Below are 19561 nucleotides of genomic sequence, written 5' to 3' on the forward strand. Positions count from 1 at the left end.
CCACGAAAAAAATAAACATTTTTCACTCTCTCACTCCACTACATGGCTTATATTGTGGTTATTTGTGGGTGTTGAATTTAGTAGTTTGCTAAAATACGATGTATGAAAATGTTTTACTCTGTACAGTAGCTGAGAGTAAAATCAAATCTTTACAATACAGCACAGGATTTAAGCAAACTGATTAGTCAAACAGAGCGTTGCAGCGTTAGGTTCATGCATTATTTAACTGTATGGGTTTTTATTCAACCGTCCACTAAGTGGGAGGCTCAGCCAGCGCAGAGCTCATATCTCATTATCTGCAGTAACGAATGAACAGTTAGCTAGGTGGTGAGAAGCTTACTGATTATAATGTGGACACCAGGGTGGATGTTTTGTTAACTGTGTCATCTCTAAATGTTTCGCCTCTAATCCCACCACACACACACACACACACACACACACACACACACACACACACACACACACACACACACACACACACACACACACACACACACACACAGAGAGAGAGAGCTCTGGGGGTGTGGGCTTTTAGTTGCTTAAGAGGGAGAATGCCCCCCACTGACCCTCATGTAGTACTGCAGCAAGTACTGTCCTATGTCTCAAGTGCTCTATACAGTATTTCAGTATATATTGTATACATAAAAGCTTCTGGTTGACAGCATTTAGTCATAAATAATTTTTTGTATCCATCATGGTTTAACTTACGTCCAACAAAGTTACCTTCTTCTTTTCCCTGACCTCTGCAGAAGCAGTAAACCTGAAAGTTTCTACTCAAAACAAATCAAGTAACATCGCAGGTTCAGCCAATGTCAACAAGTACTACAGATGTAGAATCCCACACAGAGCAATAAAATATACTCCTGTGCAGCTTTAGATCAGTGTTGAGTAGAAAAATGGGCCTCTAGTCTCGTATCCCCAGAGGCCTCTCTTCCAGAGTCAGCTTTGACACCAGATTTTTCTCCCTGTCTCTCTCTCTCTCTCTCTCTCACTCACACACACACACACACACACACACACACACTCCACTCCTCCAGCGTGTCAGGTTACACTTGCAAGACTTTAAATCCACCATGAGTTTTGTAGATGTTTGGGGAGGTTGGGGACACCTGCCAGGAGCACTCGGAACACTCTAGCAAATAGAATCAGGTGCTGCAGCGGAAGCCTTTAATTGGTGGGTACTGTGGAACGCTGTGGAACACTGTGGCACTATGACAGGACTATCAAGGGAGAGCTAAGTGAGCTGTAATACAAGGCTGCTGACTGTCAGTCAGGATTGCGACTGAGGGGAAATTAGATGTAAGAGGGAAATATGGAGCGTGGGTAGATATTGGGCGTGGGTGGATGGCCAGGGTGAGCTGCCACTGAAGAGAGAAATTGATTTGTTTTGTATGTGGGTGTGCGTACAGTCTGTACATAACATTTGCATATTTGCATGACAAATGAGTACAAGAGAACAGTGTGATGATGAGTCCAAAAAGTTGAGTCAAAGTTGAACATGACCCCTTCGTCAGTCAAGAGGAATACTCTCTCTTTCTCTCTCTCTCTGTCCTTGATGACCCCTCCTATGTGATCTCCTCCCATCCTCCTCCTTCAAGGCGTCTTTAAAAGAGAAAGGAGGAGGAAGAAGGACGAGACAGTGTTTCTTGTTCCATATAGCCCAGGAGACTAGATCAGAGGCTCCATTATCTCTCCTGACTCAGCTGTGACAGAGGAAAGGATATGAGTCTGTGTTTGTTTTGGAGACGGATCACACACACACGGACTCAGCATAAAGACGATCCCCCTGCCTTATGATGAGGAGATTAACAAAAGCCCCTACTACTGTTCGTCTGTGTGCATGATGACCCCTAGTGGTCAACATATAACACTACATCCATGGTTGTGCACTTCCTAGATAAGTGACCTGGCATGACACACAATCACACTTCAATTCACTCTAACCTCCCTTCTACCCCTAGTTTAGAGGATTTTTGAATATACCATTTTAGCCAAGTGTGTTTCTATTCACACCACTTAGGATGTGTTAATTAGAGCTTGGCTCAAAGTGGAGCCTAGAAGTCCTAGGTTGACTTCTCAGGTGGTTCAATGTTTGAGGTTGTGGATGCCAGATCGTCTATTAATGTCTAATAATAGCTGTAGCCAATGGGCAGTAGAGATGTCAGACATGACTAATAGATAGAGCCCTAATGGATTTTCATGCCTGGGCCTGTATTCACAAAGCGTCAGTAGAAGTGCCGATCTAAGATCAGTTTTGACTTTTAGATCATAATGAATAAGATGACCTGATCCTAGATAAACACTTTTGATTAATGCAGGCCCTGGTTGTATTGCTGCTATGATGACAAAGGTAGTATATTCACAGACTTCCCTTGTCTCTGTTATTATCACTAAAAGAGGAGTCGAACACATGTTTGTAGTCTTAAGGGAAACAGATGATATTGATCTAATAGTTATTTAAAGTAATAGTTATATTGCTTATTCGAATTGAAAGGCAATATTATGTTTATTTTTTCAAATATGTTATTAATCATAAGCTATATCTTACTGTAAGCTTGACATTTTTTATTTTAGGCCACTGTTTCCATTCTCCCCTACAGTGTGTTAAAATCATTCAGGACACTTGCATAAGTAACATGTAGGCCTAATCATAACCTGCCTCTGTGTTTATGTTTTCTGCAAAGTGAAAATGCTAACGAGAATTACAGAAATTAAAACTATTTTAGGAGAGGGAGGATGATGTAGAAGGGGACCTTGGGTGTACTGTGGGCCGAGGTCACCCTGTCAAAACACATTACGCTACCGAATCCTGACCCTCTCCTCAGGGCACCTGGCATTATGGGAAATTTCTTTTTTTTCTTCTTTTTTTGGTGGCCAAGTTTTTATTTGTTTTGTCATTTTTTGTTCTCTTCTTTTTTTTCTTCTTTTTCTTATTTCATTATTTTGGTTAGGGTCGGAAAGCATCTACCTGGACTCAAAGCTGTCTTCCTTCCCTGAATCACGTTATTCGCTCATCATTTGTATGTTCTATCCCGACAAGCTAGACATCACTGGATATGAATGCAAAACACCGCTGGCCTTATAATGTAGAGCAATAGATTCACAGCACACGTTCAGTACAGTAACTATGGAGCTGTTCCATCAGCTCACTCCAGGATTAATAATAATATACTGATTATCCTTGAAATTATTGTGTACAGGGATTATGAGCAAGCATTGGCATAATGTAATTCCAACTCTACTCTAACTAATTCTGTCCTCAATGTTGACTTTTACTTCAACAGGACTCTGGGTCAGGAAAGGAACCGGATACATCAAGAAAGAAGGAACACAGCTGACATGGAGTTTTGTGGCCAACCAGCTAGGATACTGGCTGGCTGCCTTTCCCTCAACCACAGGTACGGTAACTATGTCCAGAGATGGACAGTATTTCTGTTACATGTATTTGAAATATGTATTTAAATTACTTCTGAGTATTTTGAAATTTGTATTACGCTGGGCTGAATTACACTCCCAATATATTTTGTAACAAGATACTTTCGAGAGCTGTAATTTGTATTTTCAAAATACTTTTCTATACCATTTTGTATAGCTATTCACAATTTTGTGGCTCCCTTTCACCCTACATTGGTATCAGAAGTCTGATTGCACTATAGTGTGATAAGAGCATCTGCTAAATGAACTAAATATAAATGTATATGTAAAAATGAACAATTGCAAAGCATGCTGAGCGTTATTCTAATAAGCTCTGTCCCGAAACAAGGCCAATAATAATACCGTGTGCTTTGCATTTCATTTTACTATGATCATTATCACATATACATTTTGGTCATTTAGCAGACACTCTTATCCGGAGTAACTTACAGTCAATGCCTTCAACTAAGGTAGATAAACAACATATCACAGTCATAGAAATTAAAACGTTTCTGTAACCATTACTGAGAATGTTGTTGCTGTTTGGGCCAGCTACTTCCAAATTCATTTTCGTATTTTAAAATACATAATACATATTTTAATGAAATACATGACAAAATACAAGTATTTCGTCATTTATTTTGAAACAGATTTTTATGGTATTTTGTAAATGTATTTTGTAATTTTTGCCCATCGACATAGCTCGGGACTGCATCAGTCTGACATTTTTTATACAGCCCCACTGTCATCTTGATTCCCTTAACCCTTGTGTGGTGTTCGAAAACAAGTAAAAATTAAACAAAAGGTTTGCTGTGTGCCTCGCTGGGCCTGCTGTTTCAACATAGCACCAAGAACCTGTCTGCCTGTGTCCCACTTTTCTTGCACTCTTTACCCTTTGTAGTGTGTGCAATATTGTGGGAACCTGCACAATGTTATTACAACACATTATTTCGATACATTGTAAAGAAATCTGCATTTTCCCATACTCTACCACAGCCAGGTGCAAATTGGGGGAGGGACAAAACAAATAAATAGTTTTGCACGTGTGGCTCCTTACCACAATCAATCAGTATGGCAAAAAGAATCTCTGCTCAGAAGGCCTTAGAAATAATTTTTGCAGAGAGAGAAGCTAGTGGACGGAGTGTCTTCCACTTTGGAAGATGAAGAATTTTCAGAATATGAGGATCATGTCTCTGTCAATTCGGATTCTGACAGTGAGTTGGAAGAAGAGGATGAGATTGACCCTCAGCCAGCCCCAGGACCAGCCCTTCACCTACCAGCTCATCAGCAGCCTGCATAGGGAAAATATAGATGTCAAAAAATTGTGAAATTGAATGGTCTTCTTGCCCAAGGAATGAGCCACCCCGCATGGCTGCCAATATGATAAGGATGCAACCAGGGCCTACACGGATGGTGGTTACTCATGTGCAAGACATAAAGTCTTCTTTTGAACTGTTCATCCCAGACACCATCCAGAAAATCATACTGGACTGCACTAATTTGGAGGGAGGTCCTCAAGAGGAAGCTGACGATGGTAGGAACAGCATAAAAAAACAAGCCAGAGCTCCCACCTCAGCTGTTGAATACACGGAACAGGCCTATCAATTCCTCTAAGTTTGTGTACCACACCCGACACATCCCTAGTGTCTTATGTGCCAAAGAAAGGCAAACGTGGTACTCATGAGTACACTGCATAGGGATGGGAGAATCTATGGCCACGAACATCTAAAACCAGAAATCATAATGGATTACAATGCCACAAAAGGAGTGGTGGACAATTTAGACAAGCTGGTGACTGGCTACAGCTGCAAAAGAAGAACCCTATGCTGGCCACTTGTGATATTCTTCAACATATTTGACATACAACGCGTTTGTTACCTGGATGGCGTTGAACCCAGATTGGGACAGAGGGAAGCTTCAGAGGAGACGGCTCTTTCTCGGGGAGCTGGACAAGGCATTGGTAAGACCTCAAATCCAGAGGAGCCAACATATCCAAGGGACCCCATCTTCTGCAGCCATCGTGAGGAGGATTCAGGAGGAGGATGCTGGTGCCCCATCCGCCCGACCAACAGAACCAACAACACCAATACCGGATGTAAGTATGAGTGATGTTGTTGCACATGTGTGTGCCTGCTGTAACTACATACATGTATGTATGTGAGTAAGTGAGATGTTAGTAAAATTCCTGAACTAAGTGTTTTCATCATTCTAGATTGCAGCCAGTAGCAACACAAGAAGAAGCACTGCGATGTGTGTGGACCCAAGAAGGACAAGAAGACACAGCACAAATGCATGAAGTCCAAGAAATAAATTTGCAACACACACACACACAGTAAAACTCTGTTCCTCATGTGGTGTGTAGACCGGCCTTAATTTGTGTTCAATGGGGCTCATTTATCATTTCAATTTGTTCATTTCAAAGCAATAAACATCAATAGTGATAACCTTGTTTTATCATTTGTTCAAGATTAACATGATTTATTCCACCCATTTCTTGATTATAATTGATTTTTGTTTACAAAAATCACATTTTATTAAAAAAACGAACAGAGCTTTTATTGATAAATGTGATCTAGCAGAGGTAAATGGCAAATATTAACCATGTATGCTGTCTATAGTGCTTGCAATTGATATAAGTCAACATGTAAGTATTAAGTATTTTTACGTAAATTGTTATGGCTGTATTGTTTTAAAAACCCAATAATGGTGTGGGTCCATCAGACCCGCGAACACTGGGTGAAAACAAAAACATGAACACCACAGAAGGATTAAGACAGGGTTCCCAAACTAGCGCCCCGCAGTTGATTTTATTTGGACTCCCAAGTTTTCTGAGAAAAAAAAAAACTTTTTCATTTTGGAAATCTGTTACAAAGTATTCCCACAGATAATAGAGCAAGATATGTGATTGTATACAAATGTCAGCAAGGTTTGAAATGATTATGCTTTAGTCAAATATTATATCTGTTTGAGCTGTTTGAGATCAATTTGCAGTCTACTGATTATTTCTAATTATGTTACAGCCCCATGACCATCCGCTCAATAAAAAAAAAAGCCCGCAGCTGAATCTAGTTGATGATCCCTGTCTTAAGACCATATCAATATGAGATACAAATTGAGTCACGAACACTTGTTCATGCACTTTTGCGATGAAACTGTATAGCTAGGGGTTGTGGCCGGTCAATCTTACAAAGCTTTTTGTAGGAAGTTCTGTTGCAGACGTGGCCCGTCTTAGTATCTTATTTATCACTGTAACAAATTGCTGTAAATTTACTGCAAAAAAAATTGTTACAGTGCCATACTGTATTTTTGTAGCACCAATCAACTTTTGAACTCTAGTGTTATTGTTGTTTCTGGGTCATAAACATATTTTGAGGTGTGCATTGTAAGAGGCTATTTGTTCCAAATGTTAGTGAGAGTGCTGTACCAATTTAACTGTGGTTAGCGCATTGGGCCAGTAACCGAAAGGTTGCCAGATCAAATCCCCGAGCTGACAAAGTAAAAATCAGTCGTTCTGCCCCTGAACAAGGCAGTTAACCTACTGTTCCCCAGTAGGCCGTCATTGTAAATAATAGGTTGTTCTTAACTGACTTGCCTAGTTAAATAATAATAAATATATATAATTTAGTTACCTAACAATTTAATGTTTGTAAGGGACAAATCAGTGGCAGCAGTCTCAAACCTTTAATGGTTGATTGTTTAGCTATGTCCTTTTGATCGGTTTTGCTCTGTAATCACTGCTAGTTTAGACGTCTTTGTTAAGGCCTCTGCAAGTGAAAAAAACACCAAATATTCATTGGTATGCTGCAATATATAATTACATATTCACTGTTTCTGTAACTTTATTACAATACAATTTAACAATAAAGTATTGTATTGCTGTTTTAATATGTATTTACTGCAGCATTCTGTAAATGATGGTGCACTGTGGAGAAATGCTGTGGGAGGGGAAGAATATTTGGCTCAATAACATATTTTGAGGCATGCCTTGTAAGTAGCTATGTTTTTGCACCTGTTTGTAAGACTGCTGTACCGATTGAACTAATATGTGGTAGTAGTGCCCTAACAATTTAATGTGTATAGGGACAGGTCAGAGTGGCAGCAAGTCTTAAACCTTTACTGTTTGAGTGTTTTGCCAAGTATGTTTTGCCCTGTATAATCTAGCGATGTTATGTTTGATACCGACTGTTATAGGAATTTTATATCTTGATGATAATAATCAATAATCAATTCGCCTTGACTAATGCCCAAGGTTTGTAAGACAATGGGTTAAAATAATTAGGCAAGGACTCAGCTTTCTGCAAAAGGTTTCTGTAGCTTTATTCATGAGAACGTTCTGGCGTCAGGATAACAAAACAGTCATTATATAGTTCTTGCTTACTTACGCACATGCATTTACACACAATCTGTTGGTGACCTGCAACCCCCATAAACTTCTCACGCTGTTTATCACCTTCTGGCTCAGCCTGTTCCTTTCCTTCAAGGTTAGGAACTCTCTGAAGTTTTACTCCCTTGACCATCTGCTTCTGTAGCTCTCTATACTAATTGCATACACACATTTCTTTCCCTCTCCAGTGGTTCCTGGACTTTCCGGAACTAATCAGACCAATCGATCCCTACATTGATCATTACATTGATTATTCATTAACCATGCTGTATGACTAATAATTCATCATGGTTTATTGATTCATTTACCTTTATTAGATAATTCTCTTATCACCGACGCTCCAATACGTGCGTCGAAATCACTAAGCAGTGTGCCTTTATCTCTTTATCAGAAGCACGTGATCAATGACGTCCGAAACTTCATTTTGTCGAACAACCACCTGTTTTGGTAGAAGACGTCGTCTATATAATTTGGCTGTTCTGAATTATTTTGACCAGCAGGTGCCACTAGTGTACGCTGTGTGGATCAAAGCCTTGAACAATTAACCTGTTTTTGACAGAATTGTCTGGAAAGCCTCAATGCTTCAAGAAGCTTAGTATCCCCATCAATACTTAAATCACAGCCAGTTTGGAAGCCTTTGTTTAGGCCTCAAGAAGTGCAAGTGATATAAAACACAAAATATTCATAAATATGCTGTAATATACACATACCTAGCAGCCAACCTGCTTGCACCAATCCCATGTAATTACAGTAAAATACCAATTTTACGATTACAGTAGCATTTATTTTCTTACAGTATTGTACTGTATCGTTGCACTGATATTACAGTAACTCACAGGAATCTGGCAGCAACTTACTGTGAATATTACAGTAACGTAATATTGGCACTAACCAGAGGTGGGCAAAGATACATCAAAAGGTATCTTGTTACAAATAGAAGACCAATATATCCTTAACTACAACAACGTTCTCATTAACAGTTACAGAAACGTTTTACTTGCTATGACTGTGATATGTGTTTTTTTTATCAACCTTAGTTAATGTAAGTTGCTCTGGACAAGAGCGTCTGCTAAATGACCAAAATATCAATTTAAAAATGAACACTTGCAAAGCACACTGCTGGGTATTATTCTCGTGAGCTCCGCCCTCAAACTATTTGTATTTTTATCAAATTTGACCTTGTTTGGGGGCGAAGCTTACATTTACATTTAAGTCATTTAGCAGACGCTCTTATCCAGAGCGACTTACAAATTGGTGCATTCACCTTATAATATCCAGTGGAACAACCACTTTACAATAGTGCATCTAAATCTTTAAGGGGGGGGTTAGAAGGATTACTTTATCCTATCCCAGGTATTCCTTGAAGAGGTGGGGTTTCAGGTGTCTCCGGAAGGTGGTGATTGACTCCGCTGTCCTGGCGTCGTGAGGGAGCTTGTTCCACCATTGGGGTGCCAGAGCAGCGAACAGTTTTGACTGGGCTGAGCGGGAACTGTGCTTCCTCAGAGGTAGGGAGGCGAGCAGGCCAGAGGTGGATGAACGGAGTGCCCTTGTTTGGGTGTAGGGCCTGATCAGAGCCTGAAGGTACGGAGGTGCCGTTCCCCTCACAGCTCCATAGGCAAGCACCATGGTCTTGTAGCGGATGCGAGCTTCGACTGGAAGCCAGTGGAGAGAGCGGAGGAGCGGGGTGACGTGAGAGAACTTGGGAAGGTTGAACACCAGACGGGCTGCGGCGTTCTGGATGAGTTGTAGGGGTTTAATGGCACAGGCAGGGAGCCCAGCCAACAGCGAGTTGCAATAATCCAGACGGGAGATGACAAGTGCCTGGATTAGGACCTGCGCCGCTTCCTGTGTGAGGCAGGGTCGTACTCTGCGAATGTTGTAGAGCATGAACCTACAGGATCGGGTCACCGCCTTGATGTTGGTGGAGAACGACAGGGTGTTGTCCAGGGTCACGCCAAGGCTCTTAGCACTCTGGGAGGAGGACACAAGGGAGTTGTCAACCGTGATGGCGAGATCATGGAACGGGCAGTCCTTCCCCGGGAGGAAGAGCAGCTCCGTCTTGCCGAGGTTCAGCTTGAGGTGGTGATCCGTCATCCACACTGATATGTCTGCCAGACATGCAGAGATGCGATTCGCCACCTGGTTGTCAGAAGGGGGAAAGGAGAAGATTAATTGTGTGTCATCTGCATAGCAATGATATGAGAGACCATGTGAGGATATGACAGAGCCAAGTGACTTAGTGTATAGCGAGAATAGGAGTGGGCCAAGATTAGAGCCCTGGGGGACACCAGTGGTGAGAGCACGTGGTGCGGAGACAGATTCTCGCCACGCCACCTGGTAGGAGCGACCTGTCAGGTAGGACGCAATCCAAGCGTGGGCGGCGCCGGAGATGCCCAGCTCGGAGAGGGTGGAGAGGAGGATCTGATGGTTCACGGTATCAAAGGCAGCAGATAGGTCTAGAAGGATGAGAGCAGAGGAGAGAGAGTTAGCTTTAGCAGTGCGGAGAGCCTCCGTGACACAGAGAAGAGCAGTCTCAGTTGAATGCCCAGTCTTGAAACCTGACTGATTAGGATCAAGAAGGTCATTCTGAGAGAGATAGCAAGAGAGCTGGCCAAGGACGGCACGTTCAAGAGTTTTGGAGAGAAAGGAAAGAAGGGATACTGGTCTGTAGTTGTTGACATCGGAGGGATCGAGTGTAGGTTTTTTCAGAAGGGGTGCAACTCTCGCTCTCTTGAAGACGGAAGGGACGTAGCCAGCGGTCAAGGATGAGTTGATGAGCGAGGTGAGGTAGGGGAGAAGGTCTCCGGAAATGGTCTGGAGAAGAGAGGAGGGGATAGGGTCAAGTGGGCAGGTTGTTGGGCGGCCGGCCGTCACAAGACGCGAGATTTCATCTGGAGAGAGAGGGGAGAAAGAGGTCAAAGCATAGGGTAGGGCAGTGTGAGCAGGACCAGCAGTGTCGTTTGACTTAGCAAACGAGGATCGGATGTCGTCAACCTTCTTTTCAAAATGGTTGACGAAGTCATCCGCAGAGAGGGAGGAGGGGGGGGGAGGGGGAGGAGGATTCAGGAGGGAGGAGAAGGTAGCAAAGAGCTTCCTAGGGTTAGAGGCAGATGCTTGGAGTTTAGAGTGGTAGAAAGTGGCTTTAGCAGCAGAGACAGAAGAGGAAAATGTAGAGAGGAGGGAGTGAAAGGATGCCAGGTCCACAGGGAGGCGAGTTTTCCTCCATTTCCGCTCGGCTGCCCGGAGCCCTGTTCTGTGAGCTCGCAGTGAGTCGTCGAGCCACGGAGCAGGAGGGGAGGACCGAGCCGGCCTGGAGGATAGGGGACAGAGGAAATCAAAGGATGCAGAGAGGGAGGAGAGGAGGGTTGAGGAGGCAGAATCAGGAGATAGGTTGGAGAAGGTTTGAGCAGAGGGAAGAGATGATAGGATGGAAGAGGAGAGAGTAGCGGGAGAGAGAGAGCGAAGGTTGGGACGGCGCAATACCATCCGAGTAGGGGCAGAGTGAGAAGTGTTGGATGAGACCGAGAGGGAAAAGGATACAAGGTAGTGGTCGGAGACTTGGAGGGGAGTTGCAATGAGATTAGTGGAAGAACAGCATCTAGTAAAGATGAGGTCAAGCGTATTGCCTGCCTTGTGAGTAGGGGGGGAAGGTGAGAGGGTGAGGTCGAAAGAGGAGAGGAGTGGAAAGAAGGAGGCAGAGAGGAATGAGTCGAAGGTAGACGTGGGGAGGTTAAAGTCACCCAGAACTGTGAGAGGTGAGCCATATTAGAATAATGCCTGCAGTGTGCTTTGCAAGTGTTCATTTTTACATTTACATTTTGGTAATTCACTCTCATCTAGAGTGACTTACAGTGAGAGCATTAAACGAGAATGGTGTTGTAGTTAAGCGGGCTACTTGCACGTTTATTTTTCTATTAGAAAATACAAAATACATGTATTATAATTAAACTGTTACAAAATACATGAATTGTACTTCAGGCCAGTGAAATACAAATGACTAAATATGTATTGAAACTATTGAAATACCTAACAGAAATATTGCCCATCGTTGGCGCTAGCTGCCTGCACTGTAAATGTGCAACAATTTACTAACTACTATGCTTCCAGTAATGCACTATAAATTCGGGAAATACAGCATGTAACTGTAGTCAAGTCTTACAGTAATATTTTGTAAATGTGTGTTTCAGTAAAGGTCCTGGAAATCTACAGTAATTTACTGGCTTCTGTGCTGCCTGTATTTTACTGTAGATTTACAGTAACCTACAGGCTACTGTGCTGCCAGTAATTTACTATAAAAATGACAGGAAATGTTTTACGGTGTACCCCTATGTTGCAGGCTCAGCTTTAAACCCCACGGGCCTGCAAGACATCACCACCTACCACACTGTCTTCCTCTTGACGATCCTGGGCTCCATGGCTCTGCTGGTTCTGGTGCTGCTCTGTCTGCTGCTCTACTACTGCAGGTTGGTATCAGGCCCAGCGTGTCTCAACTCAGGTCCTGGAGTAGTCAATCCCAGTATAGCACATTTTTGTTCCAACCCAGCACTAGTTTTGAACTAGCTACTCAACGAATCGTCAATCACCAGGTTTAGGGTAAATTCCATTTAAATTCCAGTCAATTCAGGAAGTACACTGAAGTTCCAATGCCAATTCTCTTCAATGCTTTTCAACAAGGAAAATTTGGAACTACTTTCTGAATTGACTGGAATTTAAATGGAATTGACCCCAACCCTGTCAAGCACTTGCTTAGTTGAATCAGTGGTGTTATTACTGGGCTGGGTCAAAAATGTAAAAGAAAAAAATGACCAATCCGGGATACTCCAGGACTCTATTTGTTGTTTCATTTCCAGTCTACAGGGTGTTAAAATGTGCGTTTGGTTGCATTCTCCCTTTACCCTTCTCTGTTATGTTTTGTTTAAGGCGGAGATGTCTGAAACCGCGGCAACAGTACCGTCACGGCAAGATGCATGTCTCCTCCGGCCTGGACGGCTCCAAGAGAGATCAATGCACCTCCATGTCCCACCTCAACCTCATCAGCTCAGGCCACATCCACATCGACACTGCTTCCTCCACCAGGGGTGACCCAGACGCCCTCAAATCAGACCTGTCCTCCACCCGGGATCTCCACAGCTCCAGGGAGGATTTCTTCCGGCACACGCCCCCAGGAAAGGCCCAGCGCCACGCCAAGGTGAATACGGACAATATCACCAGGCGTGGCGGTGGGGAGAGTTTTCCCATGAAGGTGACAACACGCTCTACTAACACTAACAACTTGGATCCTCAGCTGCTGCTCCGCAACGACACCCGCAGCTTCAGCTCAGCGGAGGATAATACCCATGATCCTCGACATCGCCACAACCACCAAAATCACAATGCCAACGACAACCAGGGTTACTCCTCAGATCCACCATCTCCACCACCTTTACTGCCTCCCTTCGCTGGGCACTACCAGGAGTACTCTGGCCTGCCCCCAGAGTACTCAGCGTCCCAGACCGGGGACCTCCTAGCCAGGCCGAACTCTCTAAACACCCAGCCCGGCCAGCTCATCTTCTGCCACTCCATGGACCAGATGAAGGAGAGCATGTACCGGAGTGTGGTGCCCACGCTGGTCATCCCGGCCCACTACATGCGCCTGCCGTCGGACCTGTCGGCCGTGGAGCAGGCCCTGGAGAGGCAGCAACAGATGCAGCATGACATGGAGGGAATCCAGGTTAGCATGACCCTTCCAAGGCAGCAGGGACAGGTACACCAGAACCAGCAGCAGAAACAACCGAACCAGCAACAACAGAATCATCAACAGGAGGATGAGGAAGGGGAAGAACCAGGCCAGCAGAGGGAGGCCTCAGAGGGACACTCTAACTGGGCCTCGGACCCTAACGCGGCTCCAGTCCGCATCCCGGTCCTGTTCAACGACAACACCATATCTCAGATGAACGGAGAGCTGCAGGCGCTGACAGAGAAGAAGCTTCTTGAGCTGGGGGTGAAGCCGCACCCCCGGGCCTGGTTCGTCCCCCTGGACGGTTGCTCCAATTCCCTGGTTCGTCACTCCTACATCGAGCTTGGGGGAGAATCTCTCAGCATCCCTGGAGGAGGGGGAGGTGGAGGAGCCACTGGGAGTCATCATGACAACAGGGTAGACGTCGCTCGTGAAGCCAACATAAAGCAGCGAAAGGGAAAGGAGGAGAGGAAGGCCAAGGAAGCAAAAGAGGCTGCAGCGGCAGCTGAGAGGAAAGGTCACGCAGGGAAGACCTATTCTAAACTCCCCTGCATCGACACCACAGACCCCCCCAGCAGCAGCAGCGAGAGCCACGCCGCCATGTACTCTCCAGAGGACAATTCTCTGGCACCGCTGCTGGATGAGGCCCCAGAGAAGACCCCCCGCGGTGGCACGTTCCCCCGGAAGGGCCGCAGCCGGGATAGCGCCCGGAGCAGTACCACCACTACCTCCACCAGTGAGGTGACACGCAGAGACCCAGCCACCAGCCCCGAGGATGGGGAGGATGCCGATGATAAAGACGAGGAGGGGAACAAGAAGAGTCCCTGGCAGAAGCGCGAGGAGAGACCCCTCATGGTATGGAAGTAAGGTAGACCTAGGGCTCTCAGGGAACATTGAGCTACAAGAGAACAGGGGGAGAAGAACCACTGTGTCAACGAATGCCAGGAAGAAGAAAGAAGAGCAGTGAATGTGAGAGGTCTGTCTTGGAGTACAAAGAGAAAGACCTGTGTGAAAGAGATTATGAAGTGAGAAAGGAAATCAAACAAGCACAATTGTCACATGAATTGTGAAAGTACCAGGTGTTTTGTAGTCCCACTTTTGCTTGTAGTCATCACTGAGATCAGTAGCTATATCTGTATCTCTATTTATTTATTTATTTCACCTTTATTTAACCAGGTAGGGTAGTTGAGTACAAGTTCTCATTTGCAACTGCGACCTGGCCAAGATAAAGCATAGCAATTCGACACATACAACAACACAGAGTTACACATGGAATAAACAAAACATACAGTCAATAATACAGTAGAACAAAATAAAACAAAAAGTCTATATACAGTGAGTGAAAATGAGGTAAGTTAAGGCAATAAATAGGCAATGGTGGCCAAGTATTTACAATATAGCAATTAAACACTGATGTGCAGAAGATGAATGTGCAAATACAGATACTGGGGTGCAAAGGAGCAAGATAAATAAATAATACAGTATGGGGATGAGGTAGGTAGATAGATAGGCTGTTTACAGATGGGCTATGTACAGGTGCAGTGATCTGTGAGCTGCTCTGACAGCTGGTGCTTAAAGCTAGTGAGGGAGATATGAGTCTCCAGCTTCAGAGATATTTGCAGTTCGTTCCAGTCATTGGCAGCAGAGAACTGGAAGGAAAGACGACCAAAGGAGGAATTGGCTTTGGGGGTGACCAGTGAGATATACCTGCTGGAGCGCGTGCTACGAGTGGGTGCTGCTATGGTGACCAGTGAGCTGAGATAAGGCGGGGCTTTACCTAGCAGAGACTTGTAGATAACCTGTAGCCAGTGGGTTTGGCGACGAATATGAAGCGAGGGCCAACCAACGAGAGCGTACAGGTCGCAATGGTGGGTAGTGTATGGGGCTTTGGTGACAAAACGGTTTGCACTGTGATAGACTGCATCCAGTTTGTTGAGTAGAGTGTTGGAGGCTATTTTATAGATGACATCACCGAAGTCGAGGATCGGTAGGATGGTCAGTTTTACGAGGGTATGTTTGGCAGCATGAGTGAAGGATGCTTTGTTGTGATATAGGAAGCCGATTCTAGATTTAAATTTAGATTGGAGATGCTAAATGTGAGTCTGGAAGGTGAGTTTACAGTCTAACCTGACACCCAGGTATTTGTAGTTGTCCACATATTCTAAGTCAGAGCCGTCCAGAGTAGTGATGTTGGACGGGCGAGCAGGTGCGGGCAGTGATCGATTGAATAGCATGCATTTAGTTTTACTTGCATTTAATAGCAGTTGGAGGCCACGGAAGGAGAGTTGTATGGCATTGAAGCTCGTCTGTAGGGTTGTTAACACAGTGTCCAAAGAGGGGCCAGAAGTATACAGAATGGTGTCGTCTGCGTAGAGGTGGATCAGAGAATCACCAGCAGCAAGAGCAACATCATTGTTGTATACAGAGAAGAGAGTCGGCCCAAGAATTGAACCCTGTGGCACACCCATAGAGACTGCCAGAGGTCTGGACAACAGGCCCTCCGATTTGACACACTGAACTTTATCAGAGAAGTAGTTGGTAAACCAGGCGAGGCAATCATTTGAGAAACCAAGGCTGTCGAGTCTGCCAATAAGAATGTGGTGATTGACAGAGTCGAAAGCCTTGGCCAGGTCGATGAATACAGCTGCACAGTAATGTCTCTTATCGATGGCGGTTATGATGTCGTTTAGGACCTTGAGCGTGGCTGAGGTGCACCCATGACCAGCTCTGAAACCAGATTGCATAGCGGAGAAGGTACGGTGGGATTCGAAATGGTCGGTAATCTGTTTGTTAACTTGGCTTTCGAAGACCTTAGAAAGACAGGGTAGGATAGATATAGGTCTGTAGCAGTTTGGGTCTAGAGTGTCTCCCCCTTTGAAGAGGGGGATGACCGCGGCAGCTTTCCAATCTTTGGGAATCTCAGACGATACGAAAGAGAGGTTGAACAGGCTAGTAATAGGGGTTGCAACAATTTCGGCAAATAATTTTATAAAGAGAAAAATGTCACTGAGACCAGTAGCTATATCCAAATCTCTAGAAGTTTCACATGGCTGTGGATTTATTTATTACCAAAATCATGATCCCTAAGCATGTGGATGGTGTTTGTTTGCCCACAGGAACAAGTGGGAGAGTTCCTCTGACTGGTTGGTGTTCTGAGATTCTTGAGAAATGCTCAACAATGTTTTTCTCCGCTCTGTGCTGTTAGTAGAATTCCTTGGAAACGTTACCTATCAGATTTTCCTGTTACCTTAGCATTAACCTCAAGTAATTTTTACAGACCTTTTGGGAGACGTCAGCTGGCCAAACAGAAACATTTGATTCCTATGGAAAATCAAGACTGTCTGGCCAGAACTGATGGACATAGTGGAATTAATTAGTATTTTTGTTTCACTCTTTACTCTTGTTTTTTTTAACAGATCAGATGGCCTTCTTTTTATGACTGAGTGGTACTTAATGTCATTGAGGAGACAGATCGATGTATTGAACATTGGAAAAAAGGTTGCTGTTTTGATTGTGAAATCCTAATAAGTAAGTCCTAAAACCCAGTGTTTACAACGATGTTGTTGTTTCATTTTGTACTGTAAAATTTCCTTGGAGATAATGGCAGAAAACCACCTCAACGTTACTATCACTGAAGCCTGGAGAATAATGCAAACCGTTTTGGTTGTCATTTTCCTTACTGACAGAATATGTTACAGTCATATTTTGTTCTTGCTTTGCTAACCTGCTGACTTGTAACATTAACATCAATGGAAGCATGTACCTGACTAAATTATTTGAAATGTTCATTATGCAGCGGAGCTGGAAACAAATTAGAGCATCACAGAACCGTTTGCTAGAACATTTTTGTTATCTTATCATTACAAGTCTGTACCTTTTGTTGCAATATCAATTTATAGTCAGACATGGATCGGATGATACAGACATGTAAAGCTTAAAAAACAGAATAATTGGGTATTATTGCAAACTTGAAAGATGTTGTGAAAGGAAAAGACACTGAGTTGACTGAGTGGAAATCACAATTACCTAATGTTCCCATAAACTGTGCCATATTAGATTGCCAGTAATCTCCACTGGCGCATCTTCTCAAAACATCTAATTATTAGCCTTCAGATAAATAAGACAGGAATCCATCCAGGTTTTCTCAGACCTAAAAATGTTAATGTCCAACAAATCACACCAAGCAATTAGTCTTTTAAGTGCCTTCATTTAGCATAAAAAATAATGGCTTGGATTCAAGGCATCGGTATGTAAACCCAGCAGTAACAACCATTGTACAACCATTCAGAAAGCTACTGGCTAAACAAAGGGTTTAACACATACTCTGTAACAAGTTTTGCTCATTATTTTCAGGTTATGATATTGAGTCATACACAATGTCAAGCTATTGTTAGCTAATCGACTTTGATTTAAACAAACAGCACTCAACCTTCATGATCAGGGGTCATTTGAAGGCAATCAAGCCAAACACTCGCTATCAGGTTCATAAAGTCCAGTTGAAGTTCTATCATGTTGCCTTGTGGACTAATATACAACACGGCATAAAGCAAATCAGGTTTAGGACCTTGCCTAAGATGCACAGCAATGGTCCTCTTGATTTCAAACCTGTATTGTCACAATCCATGTTGTAAACCCACATATGTTTTTATTTGATAACAACACTGTCACTGCTCTCTCGCTCCCCTTTCTCCATTCTAATGTATGTGAATGAGCCTTGAAAGTCTCTTTTTAAGGCTTGATACTTACCCTGTTTTGATTTACAGAGTTGATACTATTATGTGAAGTGGTTTCCCTGTGGTTTGAGACTCAGGATCACAACAAACATGCATGTTCCTCCTCTCATAAGCATTTGGGCTGTTGTGTTTTTGTTTTGTTTTGTTCATCATACAATCCACTTCTCTCACCTTCAAAATGGTTTGATGCTTAAGTTTGCAGAATTGAGCCACCTGTCTCTGTGAATAAACCAGCTCAGCTCTGATATGGAATCTCCTTAGACTATTTCAGAGATTTTATGTTTGTTTATTTTTTTTGTCCAGGGTATGTTTTTGGGATGAAGTTAACGTCCTATGTCATTTAAGGGATTAGGTTGGCACAAAAACGCTAATAGTTCTATTGGCCCTACGAGGCACTACTGAATTGTGTGGTCTATGTGGTGTGTTCAATTCAATGAGCGTTTTTTTACATTTGTCATCAGAAATTGTTCTGAGGTCAAGGATAATACTGGTGTTTGATGTCTATAAACAAGGCAGTCAGAGCTTTGAAGGTGTGTCAAGTCTCTCCACCTCTGTCAGTGCAGGACAAGCCACGGATGAAACTCCCCATATTAGCAAGTGCAGCATCTGTGAATTCTGACAAATCACAGCCTACCACACAATGGTGTCAGTGCTGGAAACACAGGTCAGTGAAAGTTAAACGGTGTAAATGGGGTGTGTTGTCTTCTGAATAAATATGACTTGAGCAAGGTTTTTTTTCTTACATTTTTTACACAGTTCTTTTTATATATGTGAATGCCTGGCTAATCATAATTCCTATAGCCTACTGTTTGAGTGCTTATACAAGGGCAGTTGTTGTCTCCAAGGCAACAGACAGAGGGATGATGTGCTGTTATGGTAAACTGGTGCCACCTCCTTTCCCTCTCAGATCTATATTTCTGAGGCAAATCTTTGCTAACTTTTATTGCTTGTTATTAATAATGTTAATATACAATCCAATAATTAAAGCATTTAACAAGTAATCTGCATTCTTGGAATTTGTACTGTGTGATTGGCATCAGCAGCTCACTTACAATAGTTGTTCTATTTATTTATTGTCCTAATGTCATTCAGTTGGCTCTGAAGAAGAAAAAGCAATAGGCTTATAAGTCTATCTTTTCGTGGTAATGTCACAATTTCTCATGAAATATAATTATACCTCGGGATTTGTAGGCGTTACTCATTTTCATTGGATATGTCTCTGGGTGGCTCTTTAGGCCCTGGACTAAAAAACACTAGTCAGTAAATGACTTGAACTATATATTCTAGATTTATACACAACACAATACATAGTCA

The 19561-nt window shown here is 43.3% G+C and overlaps 1 protein-coding gene across 2 annotated transcripts in view; it reads left to right on the top strand.

Moving 5' to 3' along the window:
* LOC106607454 (protein FAM171A2-like) overlaps positions 1 to 19248 on the top strand; it is an 88211-nt gene extending 68963 nt beyond the window's left edge. For both annotated transcript variants that reach the window (XM_045720642.2, XM_045720641.2), the window contains 3 exons: positions 3285 to 3398; positions 12135 to 12261; positions 12719 to 19248. In XM_045720642.2, coding sequence (XP_045576598.2) covers positions 3285 to 3398; positions 12135 to 12261; positions 12719 to 14381 — 1904 coding nt within the window. In that variant the 3' untranslated portion in view covers positions 14382 to 19248. The remainder of the gene's footprint in view (positions 1 to 3284; positions 3399 to 12134; positions 12262 to 12718) is intronic.
* The last annotated feature ends 313 nt before the right edge of the window (positions 19249 to 19561 follow it).

Source organism: Salmo salar, chromosome 06, assembly GCF_965601325.2.
Source record: "Salmo salar chromosome 06, fSalSal1, whole genome shotgun sequence".
NCBI lineage: Eukaryota > Metazoa > Chordata > Actinopteri > Salmoniformes > Salmonidae > Salmo > Salmo salar.